The sequence below is a fragment of the Hetaerina americana genome, unplaced genomic scaffold, assembly GCF_022747635.1.
Source record: "Hetaerina americana unplaced genomic scaffold, ioHetAmer1.1.p SCAF_1, whole genome shotgun sequence".
NCBI lineage: Eukaryota > Metazoa > Arthropoda > Insecta > Odonata > Calopterygidae > Hetaerina > Hetaerina americana.
Genome location: NW_027286069.1, coordinates 16,568,983 through 16,592,212, shown reverse-complemented (window position 1 = coordinate 16,592,212; position 23,230 = coordinate 16,568,983). Strand labels below are relative to the sequence as shown.

Here is a 23,230-nt window from a genome sequence, read left to right as displayed (position 1 = left end):
GAATTCTCCGTCTAGGGATGAATTTTTTTGTATCAGTTGCTGTGGTCTCATCCAGAACAACTCCTACTTCTCCACCACTAAATTTTATAAGATCTCCATTCCGTCTTAATGCTCTGGATAGCAACACTTGGCTGATAGGCATTTATATTCGTGTCCATTTGAATAATTGCCTTGCTCTGAAATATTAAAGCCCTACATCTGAATTCCGCATATTTAAACATTACACATTACTCCTGAAATCTCTAATCAGGATTGTTGATGCTCATAGTTGAGCTACATCCTAAATTGAGCCAACGTATGTTACAAGAGGAACAATTAAGGAAAGTGTACGCCTATGATTAGCGGTTAAAAACTTTAATACAAACTTCATTAATTAAAATAGCTTTTAATACAGGCTTTCTCTAGGATCATCAGGTATCATTATTTTACCGCAATTTTCATAATTGAGAAGACATGATGCTTTCTGGGCTGATATTTTACATGCTATCTTTCTATTCAAAACTAGGATAAAGGACTCGCCCTACTTGGCACCGCCACTTGGTTGATGGCGAACTGAGTCGTTCCCGGTGGGGGAATCTCTTACAAGATCCTTCCACATAAATATGCCAATTTGAATAAGTTTTGTGATCAGCATACACTGAAAATATCTCAGCCGTCTATGCAGACTTCCTCCACGTGGGAGATGAATAAAAAGCCTTTAAAAGTAGATTAAATTCTGATGCCTGAAATATTTTCACTTCAGACACCTTCGCAATGCAGCTTCCTTGAGGAGTCGACGCGGTTCTGGCAAAGAAAGCGAACGGACCAATTTTAATTGCCTTAAGTAAATTTTGGAAAATCAGCCGGGAACTGAATTATAACATCGAAGGAACTGAGGGCATAGAAGTCGGAAAAGTCCGTCTTAATTCATGTGGAATATCATCTGATTGGTAAGGAATCCGAATGAAATTAGATACAACATTGACCGAATGCGACTCCTGATATCCGATGCAGCACGTATTACTTTGTACTATCTTATATATAGTATTACTTCATACTATCCGGGCAAAACAATCATTTCTTCGGCACGCGACTCGAATTTGCAGCGAATACTGGGAATTTGAATGCACGCCCTTAGTAAACGAAGACTCGCTTTGAAATTTCTATTGGATCAGATATTAAGGCAATCGTTGTAGATAATGCAAATAACATTATTATCAATGGATCGGGTCGCGGTAGTCCAGGGGGTAGAGCGTTTGGACTACTGACCGAAGGGTACCAGGTTCGATTCCCGGGCAAGCCTCTGAGCACCTGCAGCTCCACCCAAGCTATGTATTTTTTCGGGTACCAGATCTTCCTGGGAAACCATACCCGGCACAGGGAAAGGAACTGGCCCCCCTACCCTAATGGTTGAATTTCACACGCCGTCGGGCTTAGTACTGGGTCGGGCTTACTACCATCACCTAACAAACCGACCTCCGGGTTGATAACTGTGTTTAGGGTTTTTGTTATCAATGAATCATCAACTATTGTTTACTTTCAAATGGATTCACATTCCGTCCTGTATTTTCAACAATACAGCAACCTATGTCCACTTAAGTAGATGATTTGCCAGTGTTTATAACGAAGGCTTTCGGGACAATGCACAGATGATACCAAAGTTTCCGGATCACTCCCGCGTTGCTCCGTCGGGCTGAACGACAGCTACCCTAGTGTTACAGTCGACACCGTGACCGACTGTAGTGCCAGCATACCCGCCGACCAACCAGATGGAACAACGCGGAAGCAATCCGGAGACTCAAGTGTAATCGATTTGTCTGTATATTCAACATCTTATGCAACAAGGACAAATGTACCAACACACTCAATGAAAATCCGCTTCGACGGTTTGGCGATTCCATGTTCTAATGTCCCGGACAACCGAAATTCATTCACACCGTAAAAGTTAGGTGATCTCCGCCAAGTTTATTCCCTCGGTGTCGACAAGAACCTTTTTAATGAGAGGGCCTGTGATTCCGTTTGTCTCCCAAGACTTGCGGTTGCCCTGACAAACGGAGAGGTAGAAAGAGGGAGTGGCAGGACTAGGCGCTCCGAGGGGAGGGGTGAAAAGGGGCGAGTGAGGACGGCGAGAGGGCGTGGCGGCGCTTGTCCTGAGGATGGGGACTCGCCCCCACCCTAAGACCGGCGGGGGGGAGAGAGATGGTGGTGGCCTGCGGAGCGGCCCATCCCCTTGTTATACTCACGCACACGCGTGTACCTCGATCCCATCTCGCCCGCTATTTCTGTTTCGACTCGCGAGGCCGCGTGCCCGCTCTTCGGCTCTCCACCGGACGGACGACGATGACCCAAGAGGTCCGAAATTATTTTTGTAACTGGAAAACCCGGTGGTGGTGCTGCGCGGGGATTGGCGGTCACGGGGGATGGGGCTGCCGGGGGAAAACCGCCCACCCTTCTTTTCCCTACGGCATCGGCGGACCCCTTTCCAACAATCTGACCTTCCCCCTTTCTCCGGCGTTGTCCTTTGTCTGGTAACCCTTGCCCCACACTCCCGAGCTTCTCTCCGTCTCTCCTCCCACCTCCCTTGCCTTCTGGGCACTGACAGAAATACCAACGGGCACGAAAATCGATTTATTGAGACCGAAACGCGCCGATTTATTGAGGAAAGCCTGTGAAAAATTAAGTACCCATTCCAGCCGTTCGATGAATTAAAATACCAGAAAGGAACAACGGAAATGAAACGCTGAAGGTGTACACCAATGCTGAGCTCAAGGTTAACTAAAATTTATTTCCATCAATACAGTTCTTTACTGCCTGTCTGTGCACCTCACGACATCTTGGAACGGTCTAATAGGGTTGATTTACAGTAGTTTTGCTGACATACCCTTCCGTCATATAGTTTCTTTTTTTTTCGCACTGATATCCGTCTACGGTCCCGTTTCATAACGTCTATTTAAACTTCCCGTTAGAGCCAAAAATCATTTAATATCTCTTACGTTTAGTCCACGCCCATCTTTAAACTGTTTGTTAATTTAAAGACAGAATGATTGCAGTTAGCATTTACACGTTTTATATAATTATCAGTTTGAACTTTTGGTATTAACCCTAGCTGTTGGTAAACTATATAAGGTTAAATGAAATTCAACGCTAAATAACGATTGGATTTTACGAGAAATTATGAATTTGGGCCAAAATGAATACATAAATGTACCATTTTTAATATAAATCTTTTACGGATATGAAAAATATTAAATGGAATTATGTTTTCGGTGCAAAGACCTTGATATAGAAGTTGAATACCGGTATGTAGGTAATTCCGACGGAAAGAGCCACTTCATCCTCCGATTCTTTATTGATTCTTCGTATGCACCGTCTCTCGCACATGACAATTCCACTAACAAAAGAAAAAAACATGTCCTTTCCGGAGTACAAAACCCACTTCCTCTGCTTTTATCCTGAATGAGATCGACCGCCATTGTAAACATGCCATATTACGATGCCCAATCCTATGCCGTCGCATTTGCAGCACCCGGTGCTTACACGAAGCAGACATGAGCCAGAGCAATCAATACTTGATCCCAATCCGCGTGACTGACGTCTCCAAGTAGGCATTACATGCGACTCGCCCACATGACGTCCTGAATCTGGCCTCACGTGCTCCTGGAGCCAACTACCACCTTCACCGCTGAACCACGGCAGGGTGCCGCGGCTTATCATCACGTGAAGACGCCACAAGGGAATGTGCCCTAAATCTGAAGGCAGTGAAGGATAAAAGGAGACAAAATTGTTTTCAAATAACTAGAATGCATTGGAATTATTTTAAAACTCTAATGTAACTAATGCATAATGCTCACAAGTGCAGAGGCTTTATCGTCTGGGTCAAGGCATTCACTCTCACATTTCTAAAGACGTCCAATTCCTTGGAATGCCGTTAGTTGAAGTTCACTGAAATGTCTAAAGGTGGTGGTTATTTGATTCGATGGTAGACTCAAAAATATTTTCAAAAGTTACACATTTTTCTCAGCACTTTTATAATCTCCGAACGCTGTTTTCGAGAGCATGGGTTAAACACCCATAGTAGTTTAAAGTTTATGACTACCCTCCTCCATGGTTTTAAGTGATCTTACCCGACAAGTTATGCTTCACAATTGAATGCCTTTTAATTTACTGAGAATCATCAAGAATTTTGTTCTTGTAGTGCACATGGTGACCAAACGGACGGGTTTGTTGGTTTATGGTGTATGTGTTTGCATGAGTATTGGATGAAAGGATTTTTGCATGATTGTGCACGCCGCTGTGTATTCTTGCATGTATGCCTTGATTTTGCATGCAGTATTCTCCCTTTTTACGGGTCGTGACCTAACAACCCCCCGACACACGCCCTTGCGGGGTATTATGTAGATGTGGATGAACGGACATATTTACTTTGATCAACCGAAAGATGACTGCTGTCAGAATACATCTCTTGGGTGAGAGGTGAGGTATTATCGAAATTTTGAATCCTGGAGTGGAAAACAAATTCAGATTTGTGACTTGGATGTGAAAGTTGAATTTTTCACGCCTCACGGGTGATGTGAGAAAAACACCTCGAAATTTATCACACTTCAAAGAGGAATAGGGTACCATTCGAATTCATTCAGTTTCACATGCACAGCTGTTTACAGCAGAAAAGACTTACTTTCACGTTTGCCGAAGAACTTTTCGGCCTCTGTCTCTCTTTTCGTTTATCGATTTAACTTACGCTATAACTTTTCCCTCACGTATTTTCAGTTCTGTGGCTTAAAGCTCCCCTGGCGTTTCTTCTCGTGGGTGGCGTAAGTGAGGCCAAGTGCGGGAAAATCCCCAGCTGTTCCCGCCTCCGTAATTCATTAAGAGGACCCCTTGTTTTGTGCTCCGATATTCACTTTGTCCCTTTATTTTATGGTCATTTCATTCGAAGTCGGAACCACTGGCACCAACGAAAACTCTCCATTTATACATTTCCATTCGCTGCCAGATGAAAAGATGTTGATGGCGACATAGCGAGAAAGAGAGAGAGAGAGACGGAACGGAAAAAGGGTCGGTGAAAACAAGCCGTCGACGAATCTTGTACGTACATTTTTCGCACGCCCCTTTCATTTCACCCCCGCGCGAAATCCAATCCCTCTCTCTCTCTCTCTCTCTCTCTTTTTCTCCCGACCCCTCCTCTTCTATCTCGACACCAGCCCTTTCGCAACCCCTCCTCCAAAACTCCCTCCAAAACTCCCTCCAACTCTCCCAACCCGCGAGATCCTCCACCATCGCGACTTCCAAGGGCTTCCCGCCCTCACGCGAACCCTCTCCCGAAGCGCCGCCCTCTTGCGTGCCTACGTGTAAAGTGCACGCTGCTGGTCTAAAGGCGGTCGATACATCTCGCGATACCGAGCCAGACGATAAATGGCATCAAAGCGACGGAGTGTGGTCGAACCCATATCTCTTCTTCCTCCGGAGGTTGTCTCTCCTCCTCGGAGGGAGGGAGAGAGAGAGAGTCAAAAGACAGAGAGAGATGCGAGCGGAGGAAGAGGTTGGAGATGGACCCAGAAAGTCTTCAAACGCGCAAAACACTCACGGGGTAGAGTGAGATGGGAGGGGGGGGGTGGCGTGCCGTGGAAGGGGGAGAGGAAGAGCGGTGAGCAGGTGATGCATTTCAACCATCTCGTCTGATGAGCCTTAGATCCCTCGGTCCACAGCACCACCCCCTTGTTGCGAGTGACGAGAAAAATCTCTGCGTTTCCCCCAAGGATCCCGTGCATCAAGTTTTACTCACTAGCGACTGGGGCTAGCGCAGCACGTCTCTTTACGCCCATTCCCATCGACCTGATGTCGCCGTGAGAACGCGGGCGAGTGAATTTTTTTCTAGAAAAAATATTCAATCCTATTTCATTTATCCTATTTAAAAAAATTGTTCCGTTTTCCTGTTGGAGCCCTTTTTAGATTTCAAATTTTCCACCGTCAGCAAAAATTTGGGGGAACCATGTGGATAAAATTAAATTTTTTATTCTTTTTGATAAGCCTGCCGTTAAACTGGGGGGATCAATGTAGGGATCAAATACTATTTTTCGAATAAGGCGAGTGCTTGAAGGCGCGGAAAACATCAAAGTGGAACGTGTCAAATAAAAACTTGGGCTGTGATATTGCGCGCTTATGCCCGTTAAAATATTATTAACGATGAATCTAGTCGGATATTTCTTTGCATCAAACGTTTATATCAGAATTGAAATTTGAACCAATGAAAAAAGCTTCTGCTAATATCCCTTGCTCCACACTTCAAAAGAAAAAGTGGTGTACTCGATGTATATACAAGGTATTTTCTTGTATCAAGGCATTATAACCCGAGCCTTTCTGGTTAAAAAAAATATTATTAGTTTGAAAAAGATCGACTATGGCTTGGTAGTAATTATAGGCAAAAAAAGTAGCAACTGTTCACCAACTATAGGAATAACGTCAATACTAATATTTTTGCGCAAGAAAACAACGAACGATTAAGTCAGAAATAGCTGAAGTTACGAGCCAGCTTGCCACTCCAGCCAGCTTGGTTTAGCAGCCAAATAAAGAGCATAACATAAACCAATAATAAATACAAAAATGAAAAACATAAACCAGTACTGAATTTTTGATGAAGCGTTTGTGTATGTATTTTAGTGTGTCTGTGTACACACACACATTATCATATCAAGGAATGCGATGCGTTAGTTATTGGAAATTTGATCTGAATCTCCGAAGGAAATGCGACAGGAAGCTGCATGATGATAGTAAATTTTAGGTAATCCTCTCCTTAAATGGGATGTGGTAATTAATTACTCATTCAAAAAAATAATAGATCGCTCAGGTTCTTCCAGAACTTCCCATGAAAAATACCTCAAGAAAAGAGAATGGGACGCACAACTAAATATATCTCAATGATATTTCTCTACGCTAAATACATTGTCCTCTAAAACTTTATTTTGGGTCAATATCATACCCTTCTTACGATCAATCAAAATTGCACTTCATGAGAGCAAAGAATTTCACCGAACTCCCGATGTAAAACCATCCAACCAAGCAAGGAGAGAGCATTAATCAAAATCAAACAAGCTTCACTTGTCAAATTTCCAAAGAAACTTGCGGGAGATGCCGCAAGAGTAACTTTTAACGGAGTCATCCACTAATGTGCATTTCAATGCAACAATATCACTCTGAAATTGTTGCATTGAAATGCTTCACTTGATTTGTGTAACCAAAGAAATTATGTTAAATATGTAGCGCTTCACCGTTGCCAAATTACGCTTGACGATGTATTTTTAATATTACCAGCTGTCTCAGTGGAATTTGTTGCGAAATAGAGGGAAGAAATAAACAAATACATTACTAGTACAAGGGCTTTCATTTTCGAGGTTAATTGTTAGCTAAATCATTTATTGCTGCGAAGTTGACGATGGGAGAACATTGAAGAACAGTACGACTTTCTCCCATATAACAAAGCTATCAGTGCTCTCCTTTATTGAAACGTACGATGTAACTTCATAAATGCCGGATAAAAATATAATGACTGTAAAATTCACTTGAAGGAGGCCCCATAAAGAATTTTTTTCCGGAAATAGATTAAACCGCTCATGGAAAACTAAGAAATAAAATAATCCAATATAATAGGAGGTAATAGGCAAATTATATTCATGACTGTAAAATGCCAATGTTATGGATGAATTTTTTCTCTCCAAATACTCACGAACATGAAGGATTTTTTCGGACCTAGCTTATTTAAGATAAAGAAAATTGTGCGATTGGGCGATAGCTTTGGATACGTAACTACTGTAATTTTAGATGCTAATACGGAGCAATTAAAAACAAATCAAAAAGAGTCCATAATATTTTATTTTACATCTGTTTATTTCTCCACGGCCACGAATTTATTAGTCTCCAACCGGTATAATAAATCTAGCTCCAAGGCCTCTCCGATGGGTATTAGGAATGGAATGTACATTCGACATCTTCCGCGAAAACAAGTTCTCATGATTACTGCGCTCCAATTAAAGATAGATGAAAATAGCCTGCATTTCACGCGAAACCCCGATATCCACGGGCAAAGCCATCGGGCCAACGTCTCAGTTCAATGATCGCATCACTTCAGTGGGTAGAAAGCGAGGCGACGTCGACGACGCTTCGTCGCTTTAGGGGGACTCGCTGGATGCACCCCCGTCGCTCCGTACGCGCCCGAGTTTTGGGTTGTCATCCACGCAGCGAGCCGGCCAACACTCATTTGTCGGGCGGCTTGGGTAACGTGAGGAGCGGGCGACCCGAGCCACGGTCTCCTCTTCGCAGGCGGCAGTCGCGCCGAATGACTTCGGTGACACCCTAGCAGCCTCCCCTCCAACCCACCCGTTTGAACCGCACAGCGATATCGTTATGTTCTTCAAAAGCGCTGGAAGATCCTCCCTTTTTGGAACGCTGCCTTGCTGCGTTCGCCCCCGTGTTTTCGCAACGGATGGGTCGCACATCATGTGCGAATTCAGAAATTAAGCTCCGGAGGAACGACACGGTAATAAGAGGTTTTTAAAATTAAGTCTAACTCCAGCATCGCCCACCCCAGTAGCTACTCTTTAACTCCCAAGAATTAAAAGAGTGTCATCATCGCACGCATTTTGAAGAGTTGAGGTATTAATATGGCAGATTGCGTTTGTGTGTCCGAGGGGGGGGGGATGAGGGGACAGATTTGGGGTTGGGGAAAAAAGAAGGAATCTCTGGCTTGGTGGAGACGTTTCTATTCCGGGCCGGAACTCCTTAAAGAGTGCTCGTCAAAATTTTAGCGCCCTTAATTTCACCTTCTTCTCGGTATCTCTTTTGGATTCTTCCGCTACTTTCCGCTTCTCGGACATCCGACACCTTCATCTTTCCCTGAATCTGTCCTCCGGGGAACGATTTCTTAAATGGCACCCTCGTGGCAGTTTCTTCGAATAAAAATAGTAAAAATTTCAAAATGGCGGAGGTTTTCATTGCTCCGAAACTGGAATTTCTCTTGATTAAGCTCATCATATTATTCACACCTAATTAATTGTTTACGACTTTGGCACTGAAATAGATATCCAAAATAGCACGACTAATAGCATAGACTGAGGATTTTTATTTGAAGGGAATATGATGGATACTGCCATGTGTAACTGCTTTCACAAGAATTAAAGATTTTATCGAACAACTTTCGCCGATATGAAGCTCGTATTCCGTTCGAGAAGGCAAGAAATGGTCGCTAACCAATGCTTGTCGGACGAAAAGTTCTCCAATTCCCATCGCAATGGACATTGGTCCGAAATATGCACAAGTAGCTAAAGCTTGCATACGCACCAAAATTCATCAAATCGAGCTATTTATAATGGAATTCAACTCCTCCACATTGAAAATAATTCTTAATTACTTTTTACTTCCAAATTCTTAATAATTAGAACATAATTCTTCCCTAAAGAAATTATAGCATGTACTTAAAACGTGTATAATTACAGATCCAACTCCGATAAAACATTTAATTTTGGATTTTAGCTTGCCACAACCACAGCATTTCGTATTAAAAATGCCATCAAATGGATTAAAAGTCTATATTAACAATATGCAAATATGAATACGTGCACGCCATTTACAAAAACATATTTTTTGTCACTGGTCGTTGGCGTCTAGTTTAATGTAATCCAATGCTCAGGATTCCGTGACAGATTTCCGCTGTATATTTGATCTAGATGGAGGTCTTCTCAATTATACTCTCTTTTGCTCTGCTCACGACCTGCGACGTAGACCCAATTACTCTAGGGCAACGCGCTCATTCGAGTCGGGTAAATGTACATACGCTACATGGTCATTCGCCAAGGGGAAATACATCAATTTCCACCACAGTGAAATTTAGTTCAATATCCGAAACCAAAAGCATTTCATACGCTAAGACTCCGTGCATTTCACCAATTCAAATATTCAATTGTGACGCTTCCAAAAGGATACAACGACCAATCAATCTAGATTGTAAATCTCGTTATAATTTATGGATAGGTACAACTTGAAGAGAAATTAAAATGTCAGGTAGATATAGACTACTCAAACGAGTGAAATTTGTATCCTGGAGATTTGAGACCCTATTAGTGCAAAAGTAATGTTGGCAACTATATTCTACTCATACCCAGCCACACCTCCTCTCTCTCCGCGATATCTGCAATATGAGCTCCCTCGTGAAATTATTTTAAGCTGAGCAAGTGCCCATCTGCCTTCCACAATCTTGGGAACGATGATCACCTTCGTCGAAACGAAGCACAAGACTGCGACGAAAAACGACTCTCCGACCGAGACGCGCAAAGGCCCGCAGCCCGGCAGACTATTGACATTCTTCGTCCCGTTATACCTAAAACAAGAGGCAGGCCCGGACGCCTAAACGAGCAGCGAGAGCATACCGCGCGGTTTGCGCGCCCGTGTATGCCTTGCCTTCCTACCTCCCGTGTTTATCCGTGTTTGCATCGGCGCACATTTACGTTGACGCAATACACGCGAGAGAGAGAGACAGACAAACAAAGGCGCATCGGAATTTCGCGTCTACCTCCCTCCCTCCCTTTCTCTCGCGACCCGCGACGCACGAACGCACACACACACATGCAAACGCGGGGACAAAGACAACGTCGGGCGGTCAAACAATTGACAAACGAATGCTGCAAACAACGAAAACGGTAGGGGAGGAGAGAGAAAGAAGTAGAGAGAGAGGGGGGGGAGTTAAGCAGGAAGAGAAACCGGGGCGAAATTAACGGTGAGGGAGGGATGCGCGAAGAGAGTTAGCCGGCGGAAGGACCGAGGAGCGCGGACGGGCGAGCCTGGATGACGGGGCGGCGCCTCCTATTCGCCGGCGTTGGTGGCGCTTGGGACCTCTCGCGGCCGGCGGCCGGCAACGGGAGGAGGGCCGTGGCGGCCGAACCGCGGGCGCCACCGCGGTGAGGCGTTCGGGCGATCAACCCCGCCAAGCAGGACGTGAGGGGAGGGAGATACCGAAGACCGCGGCGGAAAGGTCCGCGCTCGCCAGAAGCACACATCCCTCTCGAATGGTGGTCGAGGAAGTGCGGAGGGACACAAGGTGGAAGTCACGCGATTGCCTCCTAATCATTCTCCGCTCCCATGTCCTTGGTCATCCATAATTAATCCGTCAGTCCAGATTTTCATCTCTAACCACACACACACCGTCCCCAGGATAACGAAAAGGCCGTGATGTGGTGGATATTCATGTTATCAAACACGAATACAAGTCATAAAAAACTCAATGAACGGAAAATTTACGGAAAAAGGAAGGGGGAGGATGATAATTAAACTTTTATGAAATAATCTATTAAAGAAAATTGAAATACCTCTACTGGTTGTTTGCAAGATATGCTCCACCAGAGATCATACGGTTTTTGTTTCCCCCATTCTATTTTCTGTTATCGGTGAAACGTAAGGGGTAAAACACCTATCGGCAGGTATCATATCCCAGTTAATAGGCAATCTTTCTGTTATTTACGTGAGTCATACATACAGAGATTTCACGAAGGTACGCGGAAATAAGGTGCCCAGGGCTTTGAGATTTTAACATGCGTTACAGGCGCTCGCTAACTATTTCGAAGGTGTATACTATATAGTGTTTTATTACGCATGTCCTCCTACAGGTGACGTCAACTCGCACCATAAACCCTTGAAAAATTAAACACCCCGAAAAAGACAATAATCAGACTCGGGCGAGATCTTCATTCGATGCCCAATGAGTGCGTCGTAAACCTGACTACCCCGGGTGGCAGTTTTTAAAAGAGTGCATCTTAAACATTGTTAACACTCAGCAGGACATTTTTATATAGGACAGTTTTCTCTACACTTCATTAACTTCAATTACATAAAGAAAGGTATATGAGTGAGAGACCGTTCGTATTGCGGTCTTAAGAGCACTTTGCGCATATTGAAATCTGAAAAACAAATTCATCAAGTCTAGATGACCATAGAGAATATCCAAGCGTAAACATGATTAAATAGGTGGGCAAAAATTCTCCACCCCAAGAACAACACCAACAGTAAATATATTAAAGCAATAAAATGTCGCCAGATTTGTTCCCGTATATAGCACACACATCTTAAGGAACGCGATTACATCGCCAGAAAATCAGCTTGAAAAGAATTAGGCGAAAAACCTAAACGTGAGGTCAGCAATAAAAGTTTGGCGAAGTAACGGCTACGATAATTAGTTTTGCTCGAAGATTAATATAACTTAATGAGATTTGGATAGATTTTATTTTTGTCCATCTGAAGCATTAAACGTAATCAGCATCACGACTTGCCAAAAACATTTAAGGAAGAGAACCTAACCCAATAACTGAGTCAAGTATACGCGTGAGCGAAATACACCTTTTATCTATTTAACCGTAATATTCGTTTTCATAAATAAACCTATTACTATTATGCCGGCCTCGGTGGCGGCGGGGTAACGTCCTTGCCTGCCAACCCAGAGGCTGCGGGTTTGATCCCCGCCCAAGTGGGTTTTCCTCCACCTAGGGCTTGGGTGTTTGTGATTGCCTTCATTGTAATGTACAGGGGGTTAGGTGGAAGAAGGAACAATTTAGGCTTTAACTCGCCCCAATAAAAGAGAGGTTAAATAAATAAATAAATAATTTAAATATAGATCTCTCTAATGATGAGCTCTTTGCGTTTCATGAATAAGACTTCACCTGACAAAAATAATCATAAAATAGAACATTTCGGTAGTCATACGGTGGGATAATAGGAGGGGGAGGCGGTGGCATAACTTGGCATTTGTCAACAGATAATATAAAAACTCACTCTAATGTTTAATAAAAATAACACGAAGCATGTCCCTGAATCAGAGTAATATCGGGGAGAAACACTGCACAGAATAAAAAAGGGCAGGATTCAGGAATCCATTTCGTGGTAGTTTTTACTTCATTTCCTTGTATTCATTAAAATTGGCCATTTTATTAGTTATTTAATAAAAGCTTCGAAACATAAGATCAGATGGTCCTTTACCAAGACTCTTGTGACTAATCCGGCTTCTTCAATTGTGACTTCAGTCAAGATATGCCTCAAGAACCATGTAGCTATAATCAACTGGCAGATTTCAGTTTGAGGAGCGCTGAACAATATTTTAAGAAAAAAAGGAGGTGAATCTACGTCATATTTATCATTTTTACTAATTTTAATAAAATTAACACTCCGCGGAAATGAAATAAAAAGTTGTACATCTACACGATTAAATGGGAATATTTTAGTAATCTCGTGCAGTCAAAAGACATGCGCAGATAGGGAATGTACGACTCACAAGAGGTCGCAATATGTGTGTTCAAGGTGTGATGGATGAAATGGGACAAGTCGCTACAAGTCCTTGCGTAGCCTTGATACTAGTCAAATAAAATATCAACGCATGGTATCGTTTTAATGCATTCTATTGCAGTCCAATGAGTATGATTTTTTTACAATTTCAGTTACTCTTAATCATTTTTAACTTTCGCATGTTCCGCAGTAGGAAGATGTTTTAAGAAAATTAAATTCATTTCCTCAACCACACACTACATTACGGGGAAGGATTAAGAATCCCAACATTCCCAAAATGTAGGTACATGTATAAATACAGTATATGCTTCAGAAATAGAATCATCGATGAAAAATAAAACACTTACGCAGGAATTCAGCTTGGTAGAGAAAAAATACACATTATTTTCATCTAGAAAATGCAAATAACACACGAACATTACCCCATTTAATTTGAAATGTTAATGAGGTTATTTTTATTTCAAAGATCGCTCAGGAGCTTTAAATTGGGGCACGGTGTGTTCGGCAACCGGTGGTTGCCCACAACAACTGTTACCTATACAATGAAGGAAGACGAAGCAATTCTTATTCATGCTCAGAAGATACGGCTGTCTACAATTAAATAGTCCAATCGGATTGGTTTTTACCTTATCATTGCAAAGGGGATTTTCTAATCGGAATAAATCTTTCAAATGCGACCAGTTTGTGTGTAACAGTTCAAAACTTCAATATCACGTAGGTACAAGCTCCAAATAATCTATTAACGCATCGTCATTAGCAGATTTGATCAAAAGTTTGCACACTTAACATTAAAATGACACGACTTGAAATGAATCTAAACTAATGGTTGTATACACGGGGAGTCGGTTTTTCGAATGATCAGCTCGTAACATACAGAGGGTGGGTACAAGATATTCTTAATGTAAGTTTGAAGTTTATTAGATATTGGAAAATGTAAAATAAAGGGGTAACCAAAGACATAACTACACTTCGACGACGAAGCAAGATTTGAAACCAAGATGCTAAAAGTTAAGTGTTAATTTACATATTAATGCATTTCTAGAAAATGAAAAGAAAGCATCGGTTCAATCAATATTTAAGCTTCGTCGGCATTCCCCGCATCACGTTAACTGCTTGGTACCGAGTCAATGTCAAAAGTTTGGATGACGTTAACCCAAAGGGTAATATACGTACTTAAGCTCCTACTTCTTATCCTCCAACCAAACAACCCAGAGTTTCCGAAGCCTCCTCCATTTCTCTCAGAGATTGAACCAGCATCGATCCAATTACCTAAGTCGTCTTTGAGATGATGCACTTACGTATACATATAAACTTGGGTAGTTTTTGACCACTCCTCTCCCGACAACACTAAACTACAACGTACTCGTTAGACATCTTCACTGGAAGTATTCCAAAACATAAAATACCTACTTTTTGAAGTTCATTCGTGTACATTATGTCTGCTTGGCATCAAGAGCAGACCTTCCGAAAGTTAAAACAAATTCTTACAACTGTCCATATCATTTTTAGACTACGCTGGATCATTAACTTTGTAAATCAAAAAACAATTGAATTCTTCAAAAAAAGTGAATATCATAAAATTCCGGTAAGTTTCGCTATCGGAATACCAAATGCCGGTTTTTGACATTCACAACAGGAAAATAATCAATACTATAAATGATCAGTATTCATTAGAGAAGGGCAGGACTGAGCATTATATTATATCTATGATTACATTATATTAAATTGCATGGCTAATTCAAGACAGTGCCTAGAGATACGTCAATTGAGATGAAAATAGCTGTAAGTAGGTTGTATAACCAATACAGTTAATTTCATAATTTTTAAAAATACAAGTGTGGGTAAAATTAGCCTTCAAGCGGATACCGTAAGTGGGTACGCAAGAGTATACGTTCACCGTGGGACATAATCGTAGAGAATCAATATTTGAACTTATTTCATCAGAAGATTTCAAAAATTAAAATCACATCTTGAAAATATTTGATAACACCGCCTTGAAAATAATCTTTGAAAATACCGACCAGTTTGTAGATTCTAACGATAAGCATGACTCTTTACATAATTCTTGAGATTGGAGAAGATGAGGGAGACACTAGTGGTCGACTTACACGCAATCAAATATTGCTGCAGCAATTGAATTGGGTCACGAGGTATCACGCACGCCCACCTCATCTAATCAGTGCATTTTCAAGCATTAGGTAATTGGAGGAACAGATAATTGTATCCCCGATAAAAGGCGCGCTCCTGTCTCACCTGCAGTTGATCGTCAATCTGAACGGCAATTACTAGCCAATAGGCACTCCTGTGGATAATATGCGATGTGTAAGAAACGCATCAGCACTGAAATCTTGAAGGAAGTACATCCAATTTCATTCGGTTTGAATTTGGGAATCGGGAAATAATAAAATACCGGTCATTAATACATTTTTTCTTAATCAAAAATATCAGTCAAAATGTATCGCTCACGCTTTATAAAATATTCGACTTATTAAGAAGCATAAAAAAATTAAGAAATATGTATATTAAGAGTTGTTTTAAGATATTTCATGGAATTGAATGTGGTATACTTTTTGAATTACATGTACTCACTAGCATCTACGAGCATTCATACCTATCAATCAAAAACAATTTACAATTAAAATATTGCTGTTATATCGCAAAAGAGACAAATCTATCAACATAGAGAATCCCACTGAATGCTCACGATATCTCGTACCACTAATCATTTTTTAGAAATACTTATAATTTTCCGAGTAGGAAGAGACGGACTTCAACAATCTAGCTCTCTGCAGACCTCACTCATCCAACTATAGACAAATTGCTTCCCGTCACCGCAGAAATGACTCGAGCTAAATTAGCTTTCGACGCTTGCAATGAGTGGGGGAATTTCGGGTTCAGAAATTGCTTCCGAACTACACGAGCGTCCGTCTCCAGGAGTGAAAATGAAACATTCGGCCACAAAATACTCCACCCGAGGGAAACAACGACTGCAGCACAATCGCTGCAAAATACTACACTCAATGAATTTTTCTTTTAGAGAAACAAAAGGCGTTTCGTGGAAATGTATGCATGACATCCCGTCAATAACTAGTGGGGTAATATGATGTATTTTAGAAAACGTGTGCGACTGAAATAAATAAAATTAATTCCACGTTTATGCCAAATGCGTATTATACGATTAAAATAATTTATATTTTAAAACTAATTGATATCCATTCTGCATCACAACAAAACACACCCAAAGGATCATGAACACCGAGGTCTAGTCTATTCAAAATCCACTTCATCGACAATTTCGTTTCTCCTATTCAACCACAATATAGTTGAGAAAGATAAAGCTCACTCAACGAAGAAATTATCCGCCCCAAAGACTTGCGCTTTATGATGAATATTTAGAAGTTCTACAAAATGATTTTATAACTGATTAAAATTGCTAATCAATGCCCTAACATGCACATCTACAAGTTCTGCTCTTTTTATGCAGAGTTGAAAGGATGATTTACTACGACTTCGGAGTGATGGCAAGATAAATGAAACCACACTCCATAGCGATTTTCGGAGAAGATTATGATCGGTTTACAAAAAATTACAATGGCGAGAATATAAGAATTCTTTGCCAAACAGGCAAAAACAGGCAATGATCAATATACCATAAATACGAGATGTATATGAGGTAAGTGCGAATTTTAGAACAACGATAGGTCCCACCATAAACCCGTATCAATTCTTTAAATGTACACCTTTCGACTAAAAACCATTTTTTTAAACATTTGGGCAACAGGCAGCATATACAATTACTTAATTGGCATCACATTAGCCACCTTAAGTTTCATCAATGTTGAAAATAACCGCGACTATGCACATACTTCTAATTTTTAACGAGAAATATTATAGTACCTCCTTAGCGTCCTTCTGTGGATTACAATACTTTTACAAAATGAGCGAATAATTCATCGCCATGCATGGAACTAACTGGAAAGTGTATGGAAAATAAATAGCAAATACAATCAATGTATACGTTATATCTCCCAATTAATACGCCAAAACAAACTTGTATCCGTGTACATTACCTGTGATTAAGGGAGTAGAAGCTCATCAAAAATAAATAACAGGTTACTTGCGAGAGACTCCTCATAAAATTTAAATCGTGCGTTAATGATGCTTTAAATTCTGGGGTAAAAATTATTCACAATGTTAATTATCGGGGGTCCAGAAACAGAAAGTTTACTTATGCCGAGTCCACGAAAGAGAATTTCAATATTAAGTACCTCATTCAGGAATTTCAGCCAAAATGCGAATAGAGTATAAAAATAACTATTTGGAATCGATAAGAACTCATCAGAAATACATGAAATCATGCAATGTGCTATTGCTGGATTGAAGCAACAGAAAGCCTTAGTCCACCGTGGTATAAAATGCAATATCACCGCCGCAGCATACTCACAAAATAAATGGATATTCATCTCTTCTTAGATTAGTGCGCATAGTCTTTGGTTAAAATATGTTAAATACTAGACAAAATATCACAAATTCTCTTCATCTCAAATAAAAAGTTAACCTTCCTCGACCCGAAAATAGCCTAATACGTGAAAACCTGGAATGTATGATTTTGTCTAAATTTTCAATTAATTCCTTCGAAAACCTTTCAATGAAAGACTCATGGGAAACAGTAGCAGACATTGAAAATTTAACATGAATTCAAAGGATAGCTAGTGTATAAGGTTACCACCAGCCTTTCGGATGTAGGTAACAAGCAGGTAAGCATTGCATTGGAATGAAGTTTGTAAAATTTACACTGACTTATTTTACGGATTTTGCAATTGAGACATGATATACAATCAAAACTAAGAAATGACGAGGCCGCATAAACTAATCGTGAAACCACCTAAGCTACACTAGTAATGGAAAGGCCTATACTTCACGCTATACCGGTTAAATGCACGGCGACTAATTGGGGCATAATTCATTTGATGCGTAATTATCCTGCCATGGAATTGAAGATAGCTTTGATGAGTTGAGAAAAAATAAGGATTTATCACTTGATAAAAGACAAATGTAATAAATGTTCACCTCGGGGCTTTACGATAAGTGCGATTAACGCGCATGCACGAGAAAGCGCTGCGCCTTGTTCAGGAAGGTAATTAATATAAAGTGATTAACTATCAAAGGCTTTTATAATTCACAACTTATATTTACCCTGAAGAATGTATGTAGTACAGTGAGGGTAGGATTGTAACTCTTCTGGTATATTTCCTATAATTGGAGCGGTTGACATGAATTTCCTAGCGTATTTCTTAGATATGAATGGGATAGTGCGCGAGTATTATTCATCAAATCAAATGAAAAGAACTCAAAATTAAGTAGATTTTGGATAAAATTGGACTACTTCATGATGCATGAATTATGCCTAGTTTTCAAATAATTTTACTTCGCTAAGATACGCACATCGGTATTATCTTGGTGCAATAGTTAATAATTTGTGTATCCTCTATTGAAGCTGACTATAAATCTAGAAATATCCGTACAAAATTCATTCCCTTCGTAGTTAATCAGAGAGGCAACATTGGGGACACTACGAGCTACGCCAGGTTAGAGACGCAGGCTTTCAACTAAGGAATTGGTGAGCCACCGAAGATTGAATGAAATCTTAGTGGGATCTTCCGAAGAGAAGGTGCTTAATATATGGAATAGCAATAATAATAAAATACTACAATATATGAGTATTGTGAACCAATTTCACCATTAGATATAGACAGCCCCAACACTGCCCTTAATGACGTTCAATTCATAAAAGATAGCATATGATGATGATTACCATAAAAGTTACTGCATCATGATCGGAAGACCTAATGATTGGAAAATCTCAGGTAGAGACCATTGATAGAGGAAGTACATAACTGCGGAAAATCCACATGCTAACTAAGCAAATATTTTGGTGCAGTAATGATAAATTCTGTTTGAACGGTGCAGTTTAACAAAAAATATTATGTAATATCGAAACAAGAGTACGTTCGAAGAAGAAATAAATGCAAATAAAAGAACATATGCCAAGTTTTACTGTAACAACGCATACAAATTTACTCATGTAACCCAGCATCCAGATTGACTTTAAATGAACTAGGATTCATTACTACTCCAATTACCTACACAACATTGAACTTTTGGTGCGCGTAAATATGTAGTTTTAAATCTGTTAATCACGAAGTTAACACCAAGGATCAATGGGAATAAGGTTGAAGTTTTCTAAATAATGTATCGCTATGAATTGGTGAATTATAGCGAAATCTGACAAACATCCTGTTCTGAGGAACTATATCAATAGCGCAATTTAAATATTTCATCATTTGTCCGCAATAAACAGGATATTTGCTGAAAACTATCAAAGGGAAGCTGTGGACATTTTGGCAGTGGTAAAAACCACTTCACTTCATTGATACATCAACGCTCCAGGAATGGGTTCATTGATAGATACAAGGATTGCAACTGCAGCGGAGGCAATACGGAGGAAAAGCTAGGCATAGCGATAAGTTCAGGTGTTATTGACACGGGAGCAATTTTAGTAATAAGAATTACTTGACCCCCAGATGATGAATTCAAACAATATTTCACTACTATCTACTGAAGATTCAAATATAAATTTAAGACTTCAATATCTGAAGTAATAGTTTATCTCCACACCCTATATGAACGAAGCAAACTCATCAAGAGTATCCGAGGCAAACCTATCCAGAGTAGGATTGAAGTGAAAAACTACTCAGTTACTGATTTAGTTGAGAATATCTTCATAGAATGAGCTCTTGGCATAAGTTGGGTATATTAGACTGTCACCCTTAACTCGTGCAAGAGTTATAGTAACATGCACCGTTATAACATACGAAGTATAAGTGTAAACACGCTATCAAGTAAGACTTTTCCTAATACTGCCGAATATGCCGTAACAAAGTGCTCTCGTGCGTGGTAAAAATTGACGGAATGCGATCTTGTAAAAAATAGGGTTTGGCAAACGGATTTAAGAAGGTTTTTTTCATCAGAAGTCAAAACTGACAAAGGTACACAATGACCACATGCTCATAAAAACATCAGTGCCATCGACAAACACCTCCCACCCGCCACCGTACCCGAGCGTCTCGGGGACCGGACTTACTCTGCGGCTGCTCCGACATATCGTCCGCCTTGGAGGGCGAAATCTTGACTGCCTTGCTGGGGACGAGGTTCACGACGGAGGAGAAGAGCCGGAAGGCGTTGGGCTCCGCCCGCAGCCCGTGGTCGGCCAGCTTGTCGGTGGCCGGTTGGGGTCGCCTCCCCGTGAGGCGAGTCCCGGGTTCGACGCGAGAAATGCTCCGGGCGACCGGAGGTGCCCTCGACGGGGAGTCGAGGAGGCTGGGGGGCGGGCCAGCGGGCAGGGGGCGCAGGAGGCCCGAGGCCTCGGGGTAGGACACGGCAGCGGCGGCGGCCGTGCTAGCGGCGTAACCGCCCCCAGAGCGGTCTCCTGCCCCCGGCGAACTCTCAGGGGGCGCCGTCTCAGCGGTTCATTAAAAAAAAAGATGAAGCGATGAAGAGGGGAACGGGCGTTCAGAACAAGCCCTGGATCCGACGACGATGGTTTCGAGTAACACAACACGCACCAACACGTCCCCCACCCCGAACAGAGGTCTGACAAACTGGCAATCCGAGCACGCTGCCTGCCTTCCTTCCGCCTCAGCTGCGAGGGCTTTTCCTTTATCCTTCGCTCGGGTGAAAGGTGAGAGGGGTGAAGGGGACTGAGGATGTACAGTATTATTCGCGTGCGAAGAAAGTCGACGAAACGGGGGGAAAGGAGAGCAACTCTACTGCCCGCGGAGGCTGGTAGTGGCTTCCAGACGGCGAGAAGTCCCGCCACTTGCTCCCAACGGCTCTTGGACGCCGGACACTTTACACTACGGTGAACTCCGTCCGCCACGGTCCCACCGCCTCCACTGAAACCCTCCGCCCCCGAGCAGGACGTCCGCCCCCTCCCTGGTTCCCTCCTCCACCGCCCCCCTCCAGCCCCTCCCCCATTTTCCGCGAGAACAGCCGGGGTGGAGGGCTCGCATTCGTTACGGGGAGCCGCGCGGAGGGGTTCGTGGGGGTGGAGTGGGAAGGAGGGTTAAAAGGGGGAGAACGCGCTTCCCCCCCCCCATGCTCGCGCATGCGCAGATTAGTTTCCCGAGGATCGTTAGGCCTCGCCCATCCGGAGACACGTGTCCACGCCTGCGTCGTGGGATTGGAGGGTGGGAGGGACGGCGGGCCCTTGCGAGGCGAGGGGCGGAAAAGAAAATGGTTGCTTGAGCGCAAGGGGCGAGGTGGGGGTTGGGGTGGAGGGAGTGCGATAGCGGGAGAGGGGGAGGAGGAGGGATCGATCGAAGAAACCTCCCAGCTGAGAGATGGAGGGGGCAGTTCTTTTTCTTCTTTCCCGTCTCGCGGTTTATCCTTACAGCTCACAGAACGAACGCTGTAAGGCCTTCTCCTCTTCTCCCTCATGGCTCGTCCGTGTAGCGCCCCAACTGTCTGGTTTTGTTGAAAACAATCGGAATTGAAGATGGTTTCGTTCAACGCAGCACGGAAAAATCATCGGTTCCTCAGCATGGAAAACGCCGACGGCATATGCGGCGACATTAAAACCACAAATTTTAGGATATTGACCATTACCAAAGTAATGAACGTTAAGGAAAGTAATTTCAAAGGAAAAACCTTTTGCGAAAACCTTTTACCAAATATTTCGATTATCTGCACTCCAGACGTGCTTCTAGACATGCCTACAGCCGTTTTGTTTTGCCTGTGGACTTGGGGATGGTCGGAAGAGTTTTCTCTTCTCTTTTCTCAGATGAGCTATTCAGGTCAGATTAATTTTTTTTGTCAAAAGGGAAGTGGATTTAATTTGATCTCATTACGAAACGTTTTTTTCGTGATGCATAATCTTCTATTTTCCAGAAATGATCCTCCCATGTTGATAATGCATGGGTACATAAACCTGCAACAAAAGTTTTTAATGTTCCATGGCAACAGGGACGCTTCTTTTTAGAAATTCTTGAGCATTTTTGGAAATAGAGCCTTTGGGATCAACTCTTCCCCATTTAGAAGGAATTAGGTCGGTACACTGCATTAAAATGTTAAGCATTAATGAAATGCGAATTTATTTTTGCGAAATTTCCATGATGATACGCGTAGAAATTTCTGCCTCGAAGTAATGAATCTGATTTACAATCGGAGCACGAAGTATTCCTGGAGATATCAGCTCGATTAGTCTGATGGATATTAAATATATTCTCGATATTAACCTAAAGGTCGCAGCTTCAAGTCCCACTTCAGAAATATACACATACGCAGCAATTTCTCAATCTCTCGATCACCTTCAGAACTCGATGACAAACAAAGTTTTATTTTGATCATAAGGGTTTAAGGTATCATGCCAAAGGTAAAAACTGTTACCTTGTCCGCAATTAATTTTCACTTCCCAGCACTTTTACTGCTTGTATTATTAGCCACGAGATCTTACCCTTCACGAAGCCCTGAATGGTTTTTAAACATTGAAAAGGAAATTACTATGCTTTGACTACACAACATTTTACTCTTTCGGCGGTTGCATGAACATTTAAACGTAAGTGATCCGATGTCTTGATTGATTCCTCGAAACATTAATTCATAAAAAACAATGGCCATGTAATAGCGTCCTTAGTAAATGAAATAATAAGACGTTAATTTCAGTGTTGGAATCATAATGAATATTTAATTTATGAATATGGACGTAATTACTTACTTGATCATTTTATGTCATTTGCGACAATTAGGAAATAATTCATTTCCCGTCCTACATTGACAGGTCTGACAATATCGAAACATAAATGCATGTTACTATTCTTTGAACCTCGTTGCAATTAGATAATACCATGGTGGCAACGATCAAGTCTTGTCAATGGTT

General features: G+C 41.7%; 1 protein-coding gene across 1 annotated transcript in view; it reads right to left on the bottom strand.

Annotated features, from left to right (window-relative positions):
• The window catches only part of tup (LIM1_Isl and LIM2_Isl domain-containing protein tup), a 340,217-nt gene extending 319,023 nt beyond the window's left edge, over nucleotides 1-21,194 (bottom strand). Inside the window, exon 1 of the mRNA XM_071598899.1 lies at nucleotides 20,438-21,194. Coding sequence (XP_071455000.1) covers nucleotides 20,438-20,456 — 19 coding nt within the window. The 5' untranslated portion in view covers nucleotides 20,457-21,194. The remainder of the gene's footprint in view (nucleotides 1-20,437) is intronic.
• Nucleotides 21,195-23,230: the final 2,036 nt, after the last annotated feature.